Below are 16,994 nucleotides of genomic sequence, written 5' to 3' on the forward strand. Positions count from 1 at the left end.
ACTCCCTGCTGAGCAAGGAGCCCGATGCGGGACTCGATCCCAGGACCCTGGGATCATGACCTGAGCCGAAGGCAGACGCTTAACCACCTGAGCCACCCAGGCGCCCTGTAGTTGAGTCTTTTTGATGCTATTATAAATTGTTTTCTTAACTCCATTTCTGAATTTTTTATTGCTGATGTATAGAAGCACAACCGATTTGTGTATGTTGATCTTATATCCTACAACTTTGCAAGACTTGTTTATTCTAATAGTTTTAAATGGATTCCTTAGGATTTTCTATGTACAAGATGATATCATTGTAAATAGAGATAGTTTTACTTCTTTCTTTTCAATCTGGATCCCTTTTGTTTATCTTACCTAACTGCCCTGACCAGAACTTCTAGAACAATGTTGAATAGAAATTGTAGTCATAAAACTTCCTTGTCTTATTCCTGATGTTCGAGGGTAAGTCTCTAAGGTAAACCACTAAGCATGACATTAGCTGCAGGTTTTTATAGATGTCCTTTATCAGGTTGAGAAGTTCCCTTCTATTCCTAGTTTTTTGGGTGTTTTTATCATGAAAGAGTGTTGTATTTTTGCCAAATGATTTTTCTGAAATAAATTAATTAAAAATGACCATTTTCTCTGTTTTTTTTTTCTTTCTCTCTTTTTTATCCACAGAAATTGACTTGCATACCAAATGTGTGGTGGATGTAGATGCAAACAAGGTTATACTTAGTCCTGTAAATACTAATCTTTCCAAAGGAGATGCCCGGTAAGTTAAGAAACAGTGTTATGTTCAGTGGATTTTTTAAATGACTGAAAGCAACAATGGCTGCTGAGCTGAGTTCAGCTCAGCAAATAACAAATGCTTCATTACTGTGTAGAGACACATAGCTGTCTAATCAAAGAGGCGAGGTCTATAATATGGAATGACTAAGTGCCAGAATGAGTGTTGTAGATAGCAGTTGTATCAGAAGCTCAAAGAGAGCTTTAGGGCAGAAGGTGGAGTAACTGAGGAAGCCGTCTTGAAGGAGACAGTACCAGCTACAAGATTAGTAGGATGTAAATGGGAAGAGGTTGGGTAGAAGAGAAGACCTTTAGGTTGTTCCTCAGCTTGGATTGTTTTTACTTCTGCCACGTTGAATCCTGTCAGTTAGAGCCCATTTCAGGTGCTACTTCTTCCTCAAGGCATTCCTGCATCCTTCAGTGACTCCTTTCCTCTAAATCCTTGTAAACTGTAATCTGAATCACCTAACTGAATTAATATACCTTGTTTTGGATTGCTACTTGTAGCTCTTCAGTGGATTTTAAGGTCTTGAAGGGAAGAGACTCTCTGTCAGGGGTTGAAGATGAATCGCTTCTGGATTTGGATGATAGTATGAACAAAAGCAAGGGCCAGAAAGTGTAAAGAAAGCAAATTTGGGGAAGAAGCAAGAGATTCATTTGGTTTTTCTCAGCAAGTATGGGGAAGTTAATTTAATCAAACAAGCTAGGTTCAGATTACAGAAGACCTTGAAAGCCAATAAGAAAATTTGACCTGTATTTTTATGGGTAAGATGTCATCTTTGACAGTTTTTTAATATTGTGGTTAAGGGGGTGTATTAGGAAAGGTTGTCAGTTGGCCGTGTAGAGAATGGTTGCAAGTGGGGAAAAACTGGCTTTCCATAGAGATCAGCTTGATTTCAGAGATGTTTTTCTACTGACCCTGGAAGTAAATTACACAAATTAGAGAGACAGTACCGTCCTTGGTGCTTTGCTGGAAGTAGATACTTAAACTTGTAGAGACAATGTTGTGTATGGAAATACATACAGAAGGCACTCCATAAATGTTCTTTCAGGTTGAGTCATTGAGTTGAAAGGGCATTTCTGACTTGGAGTCAGAAAATCTTAAACAACTTAACTATGTTGTTTTTAACTAGTAGCTTCTAAACTAGTAACTAGTTATTTTTAACTTTTTTCAGTCTTATCTGTATGTTGTATGCCTTACCAATCTCATAGAAGTGTTTTCTGAAGATCAAATTAGTGATTGTTAAAGTGTTTTGTAAAGTGCTCTGTAATTGTTCAGGCTTATTGTCTTTGATATAGAGCTATTTCATAAGTATCACTAGGATATGGGTACTATCAGATATGATGTTATTAGGGTGTAAAGGGTATAGATGTGTCAAAAATGATGCTAGGATTTTGAGCCTGCTCATTGATTGATCTGTTGTTCTGAGTATTAACTGAAATCATTAATATGGGAGGCTGTTTATTGTTCTTAGAATTTGAATTCTGGAGATTGTTGCTTTATTTGGAAATGTGGTTACCTCTGAACAAACTTGGAGGCAATATCCTATGGTAGAAAGAGTGTAGGCTTTATCTGTAGACGAACTTGGATTTAAATTCTGGCTTTGCCACTTGGTAGTGTGGTTACCTACCTGTGTTCCTTATTTATAAAGTGTTTTAGTTTTCTAAATTTTCTATTGCTGTATAACCAATTATCTTTAAAAGCTTAGTGGCTCAAGGCAACAGTAATCATTTATTAGCTCATGGTTTCTGTGGGTCAGGAATTCAGACAGGGCTCAGCAGGGATGGCTTGTCTCTCCGTCATTCTGTCCAGGGCATAGCTGGAAGACTTGAAGGCTGGGGATTGGAATCATCTGGAGATGGCTCTGTCACCCAGATCTGGTGGTTGATGCTGCCTGCTGGCTGGAGAGGTAGCTGGGGCGGTAGGCAGAATACCTGCTCACAATCTGGTGTCACGTTCCAAGGGCGAGTGTCCTGAGAGAGCGACAAAGCCGAGTGGAGGTAGCATAGCCTTTTATGTCCTAACCTTGGGAGTCACACAGTATCTTCTGTCACATTCTCTTACTCAAGGCTGATCTAAAGCTCTAAACAATTTCCAGAAGAGGAAGTACAGACTCATCCTTTAATGGAGGAACATTAGTGTCACATAAAAGCCTTTGGGAGGAGATGTGTGTTATTGTTGCTGCCTTTGGAAAACACAGTCTGCCACAAGTGTGTAATAGTATCCACCTGATAAAGTTGTTGTGAGAATAAAATGACAATATAAAAGCTGAAAAAAGATACTTTCTTTCCTTTTGAGGTCTTTAAATCTCAAGGGTTTGTGAAAGGATTAAATAGCTCTTCTAGAATATCTTGGATGGCTCTTTTTTACATATGCTGCAGATACAAATTGAATATCACTCAGTGCTATAGAGGATTGTTCGATAAAAAACTTTAAAAAATGCCAACTTCCAATAAGGTTGGTATGTAATGGTTTTTGATGAAGTAAAGTTAAGCACAGATTTTTAAAAAACAGCTTTTATAGGGTGAAGTATATATAGCTTGATAATTTTTCATAAGTTGAACATAACTCCTGTAAGTGGCACGTAGATAAGAACTGAGAACATTGCTGGGGCACCTGCCTGGCTCATTCGGAAGGGCATGTGACTCTTGGTCTCTGGGTCGTGAGTTCAAGCCCCATGTTGGGTGTAGAGGTTACTAAAAAATATAAGTAAACTTAAAAAAAGGAAAAGAACATTGTTAGTATAATAAAAGATTGCCTTTTGAGAAGTCCTTTTTCTTTCCTTTTCTTTTTAATTTTATTGATTTATTTGAGAGAAAGAAGGAGCAGAGAGAGGGGCAGAGGGAGAGGGAGAAGCAGACTCCCCACTGAGTAGAGAGCCCAGACGGACGTGGGGCTCGATCCCAGGACCCTGAGATCGTGACCTGAGCCAAAGGCAGATGCCCAACTGACTGAGCCACCCAGGCTCCCTGAAAAGTGCTTTTTCTTTCAACATACTATCAAGGTGAAAACAAAAATAGAAATTTTGGAATGTAACAGTCTAGCAGTACATGTTGACCTCATTAAATGTGAAGAAAAATTGGAAGAAAACATAAATTAAAACCTATTTTATGTGATATGAAGTTAATTACAGTCTAGTTTGTAGAATGATTAATCCATAAACAAGTTATGGTTTTATAGGAGCTATATTTGTAACTAGAGAGTTAGGAATTTAAAGTTAACATGTAAGTGATTTGAGTCCATTTAAATTAGTAGTCAGAAAGGCTCAAATTTTTTCTTTAAAAGCTATAAAATTCTTGCTTTTAGAATAGTATCCAATTCTATTACTCTAAAATCATGACTAATTTTATATGTATATTTAACAACTCAAGTTAGTATACTTTGAAAGTGGACATACATACTTTTAAAATAATGATTTGTAATTTTTCTGATTAATTTTGTATTAACTTCTGGCAGTTTCACGATTTGATGTTTGTGCTTATTAAAACTAATAGAAACCCTGGTTAAATGAATGGGTAAACCGTTTCTAGTGTAACAGCTTAATCATGGAGATTTGGGAAACATTTCCTGCTGTGCTATATATGGGATTTCAAAACCGCTCTGAAAAATAAGATGCTTAAAATTCAGAAAATTATAACACGAGGCTAAGAGATTAAGAATGCTGACTTTGGAGCCAGAAATCCTGGATTGAATGTCACCTTCACCACTTACCATGTGTGCTGTGGAGCAGGTTACTTAATGGTCCTCTGCCTCAGTTTATTCATTGGTAAAGTGGAGATTATAATAGTACCTTTCAGTAGGTTGTTATGACAATTAAAACAATTTAAAATATGTAAAATGGCAGTGCCTGGTATACAGTAAACCTTATATAAATGTTAGCTGTTACTTTAAATATTACTGTTACTGTTATTATGGGCTGCATTTATGATGTTTGGTGAGCTATAATACAACTTCAGAAAGGAAGTAAAAAATTTTTTTAAAGATTTTATTTACTTATTTGACAGAGAGACAGCAAGAGAGGGAACACAAACAGGGGGAGTGGGCAAGGGAGAAGCAGGCTTCCCGGAGCAGGGAACCTGATGTGGGGCTCCATCCCAGGACCCTAGGATCATGACCTGAGCCGAAGGCAGACGCTTAAGGACTGAGCCACCCAGGTGCCCCAGGAAGTAAAATTTTTTAAACCAAAATGTATTCAGTTCAATACTAGAGTATACATGCTTATCAAGAAACTGTCTAGTTCTAGGGGTGCCTGGGTGGCCCAGTTGGTTGGGTGTCCAACTCTTGATTTCTTCGGCTCTGGTGGTGATCTCAGGTCGTGAGATTGAGCCCCGTGTTGGGCTCTGCGCTAAGTGCGGAGCCTGCTTAAGATTCCCTCTCCCTTTACCCCTCCTCCCCAGCCGTCCCCCCACTCACACATGTACTCTCTCAAAAATAAAAAATTAAAAAAAATTAAAAAAAATTTAGTTCTGTAAAAATTTCAGCTTTGCAAAGTCAGAAACTTAATTTTATCTAGTTTGCCCCAGTTGATGGGGCTCTTTGGGAGTAACGTGCCATGTGTTAGAGAGCTTGACCCCTAATTTGATGTTTACAGTGAATAAAATATCAACTTACTTGGGAAACCAGGTCAAAACATTGATGTAGCATAGGGTAAGAACAAAGGGACGTTTTATCAAATACGGAAAAGATTAAGGACGAAGTCTATTTTATAGCACTTTAGTCAAACGCTAGAGACTGATACACTTGCATCTGACTGAGCCGGCTGGGCACCCCCAGAACAGTCCCCTTTTAAAATAGCTAAATAAATCTTTAAGCCTTATTTTGTTTGAATTAAAACAAAACTGAAACTCTTAAAACTTGTTGAACTTTTATCCTGTAATAAATGTTAAGGCTAGCTAGCCTGTCACCATAATAAGGCAAAATAGATTCTTAGGCTAAGGTTTATCTTCTATCTTTTGCCTTATTCCTGCCTACCAAAATGCCTTTCTTGCTAACGCTGGCTCAAGTTAATTGAAATACTAATATTGTTTTTTTTCTTTTTTCTTTTTTAAATACTAATAGTATTTTAAAAGGGAGTAAGGTGTGATTTCCCATGGAGAGTGGCAGCTTCCACTTTATGAAACAGTTGTGTTATAAAAGTTACATATAGGGAATTTGGAAATGGGAATGAATTTTCCCATAGGAACTGACAGTTATTTCTAGTAAAAATGGTGTTCTATTAAAAAGGTGACTAGTTTGGCCCAGGACTCATGGAATCACACATTTTATATTTTGGTATGCAGCAGAGGTGCTTCATAGCTACTTCCCATTTTTATCACATGCGATTTTATTTATTTATTTATTTATAAAATATTTTATTTCTTTTTTTTAGAGAAAGCAAGAGTGAGAGAGGGAGCCAGTGAGCAGGGGGAGGGGCTGAGGGAGAGGGAAGAGAATCCCAAGCTGACTTCATGCTGAGCTAGGAACCCATTGGTTGCGGGGCTTAATCTCAGGACCCTGAGACCATGGCCTGAGCTGAAACCAAGAGTCAATGCTTAACTGACTGAGCCACCCAGACACCCCTGTCACATGTAATTTTAAAAAGATGTGTACTCAAGAGTTGCGATTGAATAAAATTCATAATTTTTCCTCCTTATCGAGGACATCCTGAAGTGAGAAAAGACTTTTTTTTTTTGGCTCTGGGTGTGTGGCAAAGAAGAATGTAATGACTACTAGTAACTAGTAGACTTTAGTGTCATTGTGCCAAAAGTGCCAGTTCTTTTACCTGCCATTGTTTTTGCACCTGGAGGGCTAGTATCAGCACAGTGAAAAAGGCAAATATCGATATTATTCTGAAAATAGTTCTTACCTCGAAAACCGTGTTGTCTTACCACATGACAAATTAAGAATCAGATTTAGGCATTAATTCACAAACTGTAAGAATTGGATGGATGTCTTTAGTTTACTTATTTTTAAACTACTTTATTGAAGTGTAATAAATATGCTATATAATTCACCCCCTTAAAGTGAACATTTCAGTGGCTTTTATTATATTTAGATTTGTGCAACTAGCATCATGATCCAATTTTATGACATTTTAATCATTCTATTACTCAGCTTTCTGTCTCTATAGATTTGAGATTTGCCAATTTTGGACATTTAATATAAAGGAAATAATACAATACATGGTCTTCTGTGATTGGCTTCTTTTACTTAGCATAATGTGTTTGAGGTTTATCCAAGTAGCATTTATCAGTACTTCATTCCTTTTATGGTGGAATTATACTTCGTTGTATTTTGTTAGGTTTAATCCATTCATCAGTTGATGGATATTTGTTTTTTTCCCCACTTTTTGGCTATTATGAGTAATGTCTCTGTGAACATTTGTGTACAAGTCTTTGTGTGGACATATGTTTTCATTCCCCTTAGGTAGATATCTCGAAGCGGAATTACTGGGTCATATAGTAACTCCATGCTTAACATTTTGAGGAGCTGCCAGACTTTCCCAAAGCAGCTGTACCATTTTACATTCCTACCAGCAGTGTATGAGGATTCCAATTTCTTAAGCTTTTAAAGAACTCTCATTTACTGAAAAGGAAAATGGTGGTGACTCCGGCTAATTGGAGAATGCATACCCTGCCCGAAGGCATTCAAATTACAGTTAAAAAGCAAAACAAAACATTGTGCTGTCCAAACAAAACAGGTCTTGGCCAGATTCAGCCCTTGGCTGCTGATTTGGAACCCCAGGTTCTAGTATACTTTTCTGCTGAGCCGTACTTCTTGACAGGTTTTTAAAAATCGAGCAGATTTTAAAAAGTAACTATACAAGAAGGTTTAAAGAGTAAAACACTTTGTTTTAACCTAAACACTTTTATGTTAATTGATCAGGTTAACAAACCTTTACCAATACAATTTAAGCCTTCTGTGAACTTCCAACTTTAACCCCTTTCCTCTTCGTCACAGTTACCCACTTTCCTGAAGTTGGTTTTTTATCTTTCCCTTGTATTTATATTTTCTATATATGTGTGTGTGTGTGTGTATACACACATATATATATTTGTAAATTGTTTGCACACCATTAGGTGTATGCAAGTGCCTTTTTCTAGTAAAAGGTCAGATATGTGACTCAAAGATTGACTACTTATACAGTATAATGTCTGATATTTATTTATTTAATTTATTTGTTTATTTGTTTAAAGCATGGGGACAGGACCCATGGGCAGGAAAAGCTGCCTAATGCCTGATTTTTAAAAGCAAAAGCAAAAAAAAAAAAAAGAGTGTTAATAGGAGCTAAAAAAATCCTAAGTTCATCTGGGGAGGAAAGCTAAATGTTGGTATCTTATCAAATACTCTATTCCTCTTTTTTTCCTTCTGAAAAAACCAAACCAACACAAAAACTTTTCCTTCCTCATCTGTTGTTTGTAGTGACTTCCAAGCAAGAGCAGCAGTGAAATTGTTTTAGTGTACCTCCAACTCTTTGAGGAGACTATGGATCAATGAGCTATGCGCTTTCAGAGGTGGCTGCTTTAAACGCCAGAACTGAAACCTAAAAGGGAAGGAAATTCTCAGGAAAAATTGCATTGTTCAGTCTCTAGGCCCGTTAATCCACTTTCCTCTTTAGTCCTGTGTTTTCTGTCGTGTGTGAGTGTGTGTGTGCTAACAGTATAAGAATTAATATATTGAGAGTTTCTCTTACAATTCTTTTTTACCCTGCCCCACCAACTGTAAGATTTTAAGGTGAGAATTTTCTGAAGTAGAAAACATTTGAGAGTTAGACTTTAGGATCTTAATGAATCTGAACACGGATTTCTTTGGTATTTTGTGAGATGGCCTGTTCTTTCGTACATGTAGGAACGTCTCTTCAACATGGATGGAATTAGCCATAAATGGCACAGATACGCTGAGTTTTTCTGTTTTATAGTAAAGCTATGGTGCTTCCCTCTTTTTCCCATTTGGTCATGTTTAACCTACAGTTTAATTGATATGTGTGAAGCTGATAACTGCCAGCCTAGTGAGAATAATATCTGAGATGTTGATCTCAACCAGTACTGGTCAGTAAGTTCATTAAAATTCTTTTTATTCCTTCTGATTTTATACTAGACATCAGTTTAGTCATTATTACTTAACATGAGCAAAGCACAGTCAGTCCTTTGGAGGTTCGTAGTACTCTGAGCCTGGTAGAAGAATGAATATATGCATGTATATTCAAATAATGCAGAGTTTAGTGAGGCTGACACATGCTCATACATTTCTCTTGCCAATGTACTGAATACTGCTGCCTAGGGGAGGGCCTAATGCTGATAATTGCTTTGAAATATCAGAAGTCATTTTCAGAGTAATTCCTTGTTAGTGGAAGGCATCATTAGGTCATATTAGATAATGACTTTTAAAATTTCTCTACTGCTATATGGTTACTAATTTAAGTAAAGGTTTTAATTGAAGGAAGTCATGCAAAATGTAATTACGGTATGTACAATAGACCTGTTTGTTCTCTCTGCTGTGAAATGACTTGAGTGAGGCTAATAATTCTGCCCAAATAGAATTTACTCCTCTGGAGAACAGTATGGGGTATGTTTTAATTTCATAAAGAGGCTCTTCCTTGGGGAGCCTGTCCACCCTGATTATGTCAGAGTAAAGTGGGGAGAGCATTGTTCGGTGTACTCAGAAATTTTAGATGATTTTTCCCCCTCTTTTAAAAAATACTATGACCATTGAGTGTATAAATCATGTACTACTTTTGAATATAGTTGTGAAAATGAATCACAGAGACTCTTAAAAGCTAAAAAGATAATAAAAGATTATATTCATATCTTTGCAGTTAATAGTAGTAAATAATCAAATAACAATAAATGTGGACCAGCAAAGGCTAGTAGATTGCCCAAATGAACTGTGGGATAGTTTGTTAGTAAATCTGTCTGAACAAAAATTAGATTATCATAGTAGAATTGGTGATATTTTAGCATTGTCATTGGCTATATAAATATTATCTCATTCTTTTATTGGTACAGCAATATGAAGAAATAAACTGTTTTTTAAAATGCAAGAATGCAAGAATAGAGAGTGTCTATCACTGAGCCTGAAATACTACTTGTTTACTAACATTTGGTATAATGAGGACTCAGAGTTATTGTGTATGATTATGGTTGTATGTGTAAGTTATGGTTAATAGGAGGGGTGCCTGGGTGGCTCAGTTGGTTAAGCATCTGCCTTCAGCTCAGGTCATGATGCCAGGGTCCTGGGATTGGTCCCTGTGTTGGGCTCCCTGCTCAGTCTGCTTCTCCCTCTCTCTCTGTGTGCCCCCACCCCTCATGCTCATGCTCTCTCCTCCCAACCCTCTCACCTCTCTCTCTCTCAAATAAATAAAATCTTTTTTAAAAAGTCATGGTTAATAGGAATTAAATCTTTTGAATTTACCCAGAATTCTAGATTCAGCATAAAATTATGAGATAATATTTGGCATATTAAATATCTAATTTCAAATAAAATTTAGGTTAAACTATCAGGTCCCACTATTGAGGTGTTTAAAATTGTCTTTGTTTTTTGTTTGGCAATGCTTTTTTTTAAGGGTTTTTTGTCTCAATCTCTAGTGTAGGAGTTGTTGCTAATATAAACTAGATATTGTGTAAGAATCTAGACTTTTCTTTTAAAGATGGAGGTAGCAGTGCTCCCTGAGGAAGCGTCACATGAGAGACCAATCTAACCCCCAAAATTGCTGTATCACAGTACCTTAGGAATCTTTATGATCTGTTCAACAGTTGAACATCAGCTTTTTGCAGAGTATCAAGCTAAGAGTTAGGATAATCTTTATTAATCCTTAGTTCCATTAAATTGTGGTCAAATTATTTTTAGTACAGAATGTCTATAAACATACTAGTAGAACAAAAAACAAAGCAAAACAGAAAACTGAAGAGTAGAGAAGTTGAATTAGTCTCTTATGGACTTTGTAAGGTTAGATTTTTGCAGAGTCAGATTTGAAATAATTCTATTGTTTAATTTTGAGCATTGTGCATTTTTTTATGAGAGTGATATTTAGCTAACATGAAAAATGATTTCTTTTGAAAATTAGTAGTTTAGGGTTCTGGAGCCCTTTTGCCTTCTTCCTAAGTTTGTTAAAGAAGTATCTTGTATGAGGGTAAATTTTACTTTTGCTTTACTTTCGTCAAATCTCATTTATATATATTTAAAATTAAGTAAAAACTTCTATAGAATGGGTTATAATTAAGAGCAATAATGAGTTTTTATCTTCCTGTTTTGGCCCATACATGAAACAAGTCAATAATCCTTTTGTTCTACTTTTAGGAAAACAGAAATAGAATTTGCATAAAGATCATTAAGTAGGTAAAAGTTGTATTTAACATTTAATTTTTAAAAACTTTTTGTTATGGAGATTTTATTTTTTTAAAGATTTTATTTATTTGTCAGAGAGAGTGAGAGACGGAGCACAGCAGGGGGAGTGGCAGGCAGAGGGAGAAACAGGCTCCCTGCTAGGCAAGGAGCCCGATGTGGGACTCGATCCCAGGATCCTGGGATCATGACCTGAGCTGAAGGCAGACGTTTAACTGACTGAGCCACCAGGGCGTCCCTGTTATGGAGATTTTAAAACATACACCAAAGTAGACAGGATAGTATAATGAACCCCTATGTGCTTGTCACTCCAGTCTCCAAAACCATTAACCCATGGCTAATATGGTCCTAAACACATCTTCGGTTCTTTCCTCTTTCCTATATTATGTTGAAGTAAATCCCATTTTATTTATTTATTATTATTTTTTAAAGATTTTATTTATTTATTTGACAGAGACACAGTGAGAGAGGGAACACAAGCAGGGGGAGTGGGAGAGGGAGAAGCAGGCTTCTTGTGGAGCAGGGAGCCTGATGCGGGGCTCGATCCCAGGACCCTGGGATCATGACCTGAGCCGAAGGCAGACGCTTAATGACTGAGCCACCCAGGTACCCCGAAGTAAATCCCATTTTAACCACAAATATTTTAATGTATCTTTTACTATTTTTAACATAACCTCAACACCATTAGTATACCTTGAAAATTAACAATAGTTACATAATAGCATCAAATTTTCAGTGTTTACATGTCTAATTATCTGATAAAGTTTTTTCCCCTATAGTTTGTTTTGAATAACATATAAATATGGTCTATTCATTGTGATTGGATTATCTTTTGATTTATTGCTTCCTCAGTTGTTGAAGAAATTCAGTCATTTGTTTGTAGATAGATTAGTAGGTGAATTTATTACAGAGGTTGTGTTATTCTTAGTCAGATGCCAAATCATGCTGATTTTTCTGGTGAGTATTTTTATCCCAACATTCCTTTTCTCTCTCTGACATTACCTTAGTTAAGGACCATAATTGCCTTATGTTTAGATTACAACATAGCTTTTAGCTGATTTCTGGAACCCGCTAATAGCAGACTGATCTTCCTTCAAGATTGCTTCTCCATCCTGTAATCTAGAATCTTTTGAATTGAGAGCATTTATTATTTCTAGTACTTAAGCACTGTCACTGCCTAGGTGACATCTTTTATGTTTATCCTGCCCTGTTTTCCAATGCTTGTATTGGTTAGCTTTTTCTTGTGTGTTTTGACACCCCCCCCCCTTTTAGATTGGCCACTTGAAAGCTGAGACCACTTCTTTTCTTTGTGTCACTTACAGTGCTTTCCACACAGAAGGTGCTCGGTGAATGGCTCTTGATTGATTATAACTGTTGTATTAGTCCTTGTTCTTAAAAGTCCCCCCTTCTGATATTACCCCAGTTAGTAGTTGGAATGGTGATTTGTAAGGCTGGGAGTTAGATTTTATGAAGAGTATTTCTCAAGACAATGGTAGAGCCTGATGAACCGTCTCTATCCGCTCTACCATATGGAGGGCGGGTTTCTAGCATCCTTGCCCACTAGATACAGTCCTTGTTTACTCCCACAGCACTACGGCTTTTGTCTTACTTTCGTCATTTTGACAACAACCTTTTGTTTCAGTGCTGTTTCATTATATTTGTTTACTGTCCCCCTAGTGATCTAATATTAGGATCATATTGTAGGATAAGTTTCCTTTGGGAAGAATTTCCTAAAGATTAAATAATTCTGTTTCTAATAAATAGGTTTTACAAACTGGGATGCCACGGGGTACATTTACCCATAGATGTGTTTTGTTTGGCTTGCAGCTTCAGTATTTAAAAAATCAGGAAGTTTCATATAAAAATTCAGTTTGCAGTTTTTCTTTTTTTTTAAAGAGTTTATTTATTTATTTGAGAGAGAGAATGAGAGACAGAGAGCACGAGAGGGAAGAGGGTCAGAGGGAGAAGCAGACCCCCCTGCTGAGCAGGGAGCCCGATGTGGGACTCGATCCTGGGACTCCAGGATCATGACCTGAGCCAAAGGCAGTCGCTTAACCAACTGAGCCACCCAGGTGCCCTACAGTTTTTCTTAAACAGCCTGAAAATCCGGCCACACTGGGCTTATTGCCTCCTTTGACAAGGTCATGAGCTCTCAGGTCCCCAGCTGGTCTGGTCAGCTCCCTTATTTATGTTATTTACCTGGCCCCTGTGGACCTTTCCGTTTACAACCCTTGGTGTAGGTTCTTATTGGCTTCAGTCACAAAACACGTTCTTTTCTGACCTTGGCCCAGGGTTTTGGGGTTCACATTACTTCTAGAGACTGTCAATTTCTGCAATCTGAATATGTCATGTCCTCAATTTTTCTTCAGTTTATTAAGTTCAGCTGTATGAATTCCATAATTGTTGATATTACTTTATTTATAAATTATTAAATGTTCAACTTAATACATTACATTAATTTGTAAAAATATGAAACAGTACTACTCTTCACTATATAGTTACATTTATATATTTTTGTTTTAGAGAACAGTGTTATTTTTCTTAAAAATATGAATTATGTTAACATGTAATCTTGCTTTTTAAATGAATTAATAAAATATTTTAAAAGTTTCTCAGCTTTGATTTGTCATTCAAAAACTTTTCCGTGGGCTGTAATCCATATAATAAAATGCTCTTTAGGGTCCTCAGTAATACTTAAGAGTGTAAAGGATTCCTGATACCAGAAAGTTTGGGAATCTCTGATCCTAAAGGATAAGGTAAATTAAAATTGTCTGGTACTCACCAAATTGTCAGGTAAATTAAAATTGTCTGAGGTACATACCAAAATTTTAGAACATAATTATTTTTCCCCTTCTAAGCAGTATCATATAAATGGGTAAATCATCTCTAGGTCCCTGCAAAAGCCTATTTAACCCACGGTATTTCTGAAGTGTATAGCACTATTTAAGACATTTTAAGCAAATAATTCTTTGATTCAGAGTTCCAGGTTAGCAATGCCAAGAAATCTAACCCTCTTTTTGGGGTTAAGGGGTCAGGGATTACCTCGTTCTAAGCCCTTCTAATTGTTCTCTTGCTCTTGATAGAGTTTGCTGGGTAAACAGCAGGAAGAGGATTTGAAGAACTGAGATGTAATTTTTTTGTGATTTGGGATTTTTTTGGAGGGCTTTCAAATGAGATTCAGATGCTAAAGGGGTAAGAGAATGGGCAGTTGTGGGGAAGAAAACTGGGGTTTCTTAAAGACTGGAGAGATTTGAAATAATCCTACCGTCTTCCCTTTGAGGAGTGGACAGCCTGGCGAAGAAGGTGGCATGCCACGACTCCCTACAGTTTCTCCTTCCCCCTCTTCTGTCCATCTGTCAGGCAGCCATGACTTGTCCCCCGCAGAGGATCAAGGAGGGAATCTTTTTTCCTTCCTCTCCCCACTTTGGTGCACTCTCTTCCATCATTATAGAGTCCTCACCTTATATTACTGGCGTGTTAAACAGGGGAAGCAAGATAGTGGTAGAGAAGAGGAATTCCTTTGCTTCTGCTGCGGTGATACAGACAGGAAGGCAGGCCGGACAGAGAAGCATTCCCAGCAGCTGTTAGAGGGCAGGGGAAGTCCCAGAGCAGTTGAGTTGGGCAGCTGTCCAAGTAGGACAGTACGTGTACTCCTGACACACACGTTTTTATTCTCCAGTTGCAAACACCTATCTTGTCCCTCCAACTATTTTTTAGATCACTTTGGGTAGGGATGGAATCTTACCCAGTTACCTTACAGTTCAAAGGATTTATAGGTATAATAGAGTATCTGTATGTGTTAGTACCTAGCGTAGGGCTGGGCACACAGATGCCCAAGCAATACTTTTAGATTGAAAAAAAATTATGTATATTGTCCTTTTACCCTAAGAGGAAAGTGGAAAGTGCTCAGCCTAATCTCATACAGTCTCCTTCATGGGGTGGGATTGTATATGTGGAGAAGACAAGCTTAGACGTATTTTAACTGTAGTGCTGATTACTGGAGGGACTTCGGCTTGCAGTTCCCAGGGCCTAAGGAGGGCTGGTTCTGCTGGCTGTCTTGGTCTCTGCTGTATCTTTCAAGGAGCTCCTCTGGGTGTGAGATGCTCAGTAGGTCTGTTCTTCATAGTGGGTTGTGTGAAGTTCTGTGTCTACAGGATGTTAAAGAGGACAGAGAAGGCAAGAAAGGAGTATATATTAAAAGTGATGTGAAGAAAGCAAGAAACCTTTGACAAATGAGAATTCTCCTTACTGTCAACAAGATGGATTTGATTTATAAATTTGTATGTTTAAACGTTTATAGTAATTTAACAAAAAAACTTGAAGATATTCCTAAATAGAAAGATCGATAACTGTAGAGATTTCAGATGTCAGCAGAATGTAGTCACTGTAAGGGTGAAAAGGATTTTTATTTTCAGTCGGAAATACAGTAATTCAAGTTTCAGGATATGATATTGGTTGGTTGTTTTGTTTTTAGAGAAGGAGAGAGGGGGTGGTGGGGCAGAGGGAGAAGGAGAGAGAGAGAATCTTATTCGATGCAGGGCTTGATCTCACCACTCTGAGATCATGACCTGAGCCGAGATCAAGAGTCGGATACTTAACCAATACTTAACTGGAACCTTGCAGATTTTTTGGAAGTGAATTTGTAATGTATAGGCTCTTTGGATCGGAGTTCTTCATTTTGCAGCCTAGGACTTTTATAGCAATTTTACGCAATAATACCTGTATATCTAAATCTCCATTAAGGCAAACCTTTTCCTTTTTATTTTTTAGATGTTATTAACTTTAAAAAAATTACCAAGTATTTTAAAAAATAAATTTTACCCTATGAAATGAAAACCATCATAAGAATCTGCAGAGTAGCTACTCTTTTTATAATTGTATTTTATTATTTTGCTTTACTTAACATATTTTTCAGTGTAGAAAATTGGGTGAATTGATGTTATATCACAGACTTCCTTGCTCAACTTGAGTCTCATCAAATGTTACCACAACAGAAACCCCATGTGTAAGCAAAATCTTTGCCTGTTAAGTTATTACTCCTACTTAGTCACTCGGCCAGTCATGGCTACCCTTGCAGTCTGCTCTCCTCTTTGGGGGATTGGAAACTGCAATATAATGGAAGGAATCAGACACCGTCTACTCATTTGGTACTATTTCACATTAGTCATTCTAATTAAGTTATGTAAGTAGTACAGGAAAACTCTATTGTGTGAAAATCCTTTCCCTGAAAGGGAAATCATTTCCCTGATTTATTAGGACTGAACCTATATGCTAGTCTTTATCCACTTGTATCAGGAAGGATGCTTAAAAGTAGCATTCTGGGACAGAGGCTGGTTCAAGATTAAGTCATACCTTGGCACTGAACTAAGGCCTTGTCATTTCCATGAGTGTCAGAGGTTTTCTGACACCCCACTTTCACCTTCGTCCCCTGTATCAGGTACATCTGATATGCCGCCTCAGGTCTTCCTCGCCTCCCTCTCCCCAGAGCCTTTGATCACGTTGTAGCCCTGGCCGTTGCCAACTTAAACTGGACCCTGACCAACTTCGTGTGGACATAATCTGACACCTCATGCCTCACTTCCCCCTCTTCCCTGGGACTGTGCTCTATGATAAGCCTTAGGTTTTGCTTTCTGAGGAATCCACACAGAACATCCATTTTATATGCCCTTGCTCTATGTACTAATGGGTTCTCTTGATTATATATTAAGGTGACTGTCGGTTGGTCTGATGTATTTTGGCCTGACCTGGCCGCTACTAATAAAGACCTGAACTTAAAAGTTAGGAGGAGGATAAGTTTGTTCTTCATAGAGTGGATTAATTTTTAAATTTATCAACCTCAGTAAGAATTAGCAGTGATCTAGGATTGAGGTGCTGCCAGTAGAGTTGAACCATCATCATTGCTTAT

At 37.4% G+C, this 16,994-nt stretch overlaps 1 protein-coding gene across 1 annotated transcript in view; it reads left to right on the forward strand.

The window, feature by feature from the left end:
• The window catches only part of KIF13B (kinesin family member 13B), a 197,595-nt gene that overhangs the window by 15,498 nt on the left and 165,103 nt on the right, over positions 1 to 16,994 (forward strand). The window contains exon 2 of the mRNA XM_073892528.1: positions 661 to 754. Coding sequence (XP_073748629.1) covers positions 661 to 754 — 94 coding nt within the window. The remainder of the gene's footprint in view (positions 1 to 660; positions 755 to 16,994) is intronic.

The sequence above is a fragment of the Callorhinus ursinus genome, unplaced genomic scaffold (assembly GCF_003265705.2).
Source record: "Callorhinus ursinus isolate GAN/ISIS: 27379988/994484 unplaced genomic scaffold, GSC_fseal_2.0 scaffold4, whole genome shotgun sequence".
Taxonomy (NCBI): domain Eukaryota; kingdom Metazoa; phylum Chordata; class Mammalia; order Carnivora; family Otariidae; genus Callorhinus; species Callorhinus ursinus.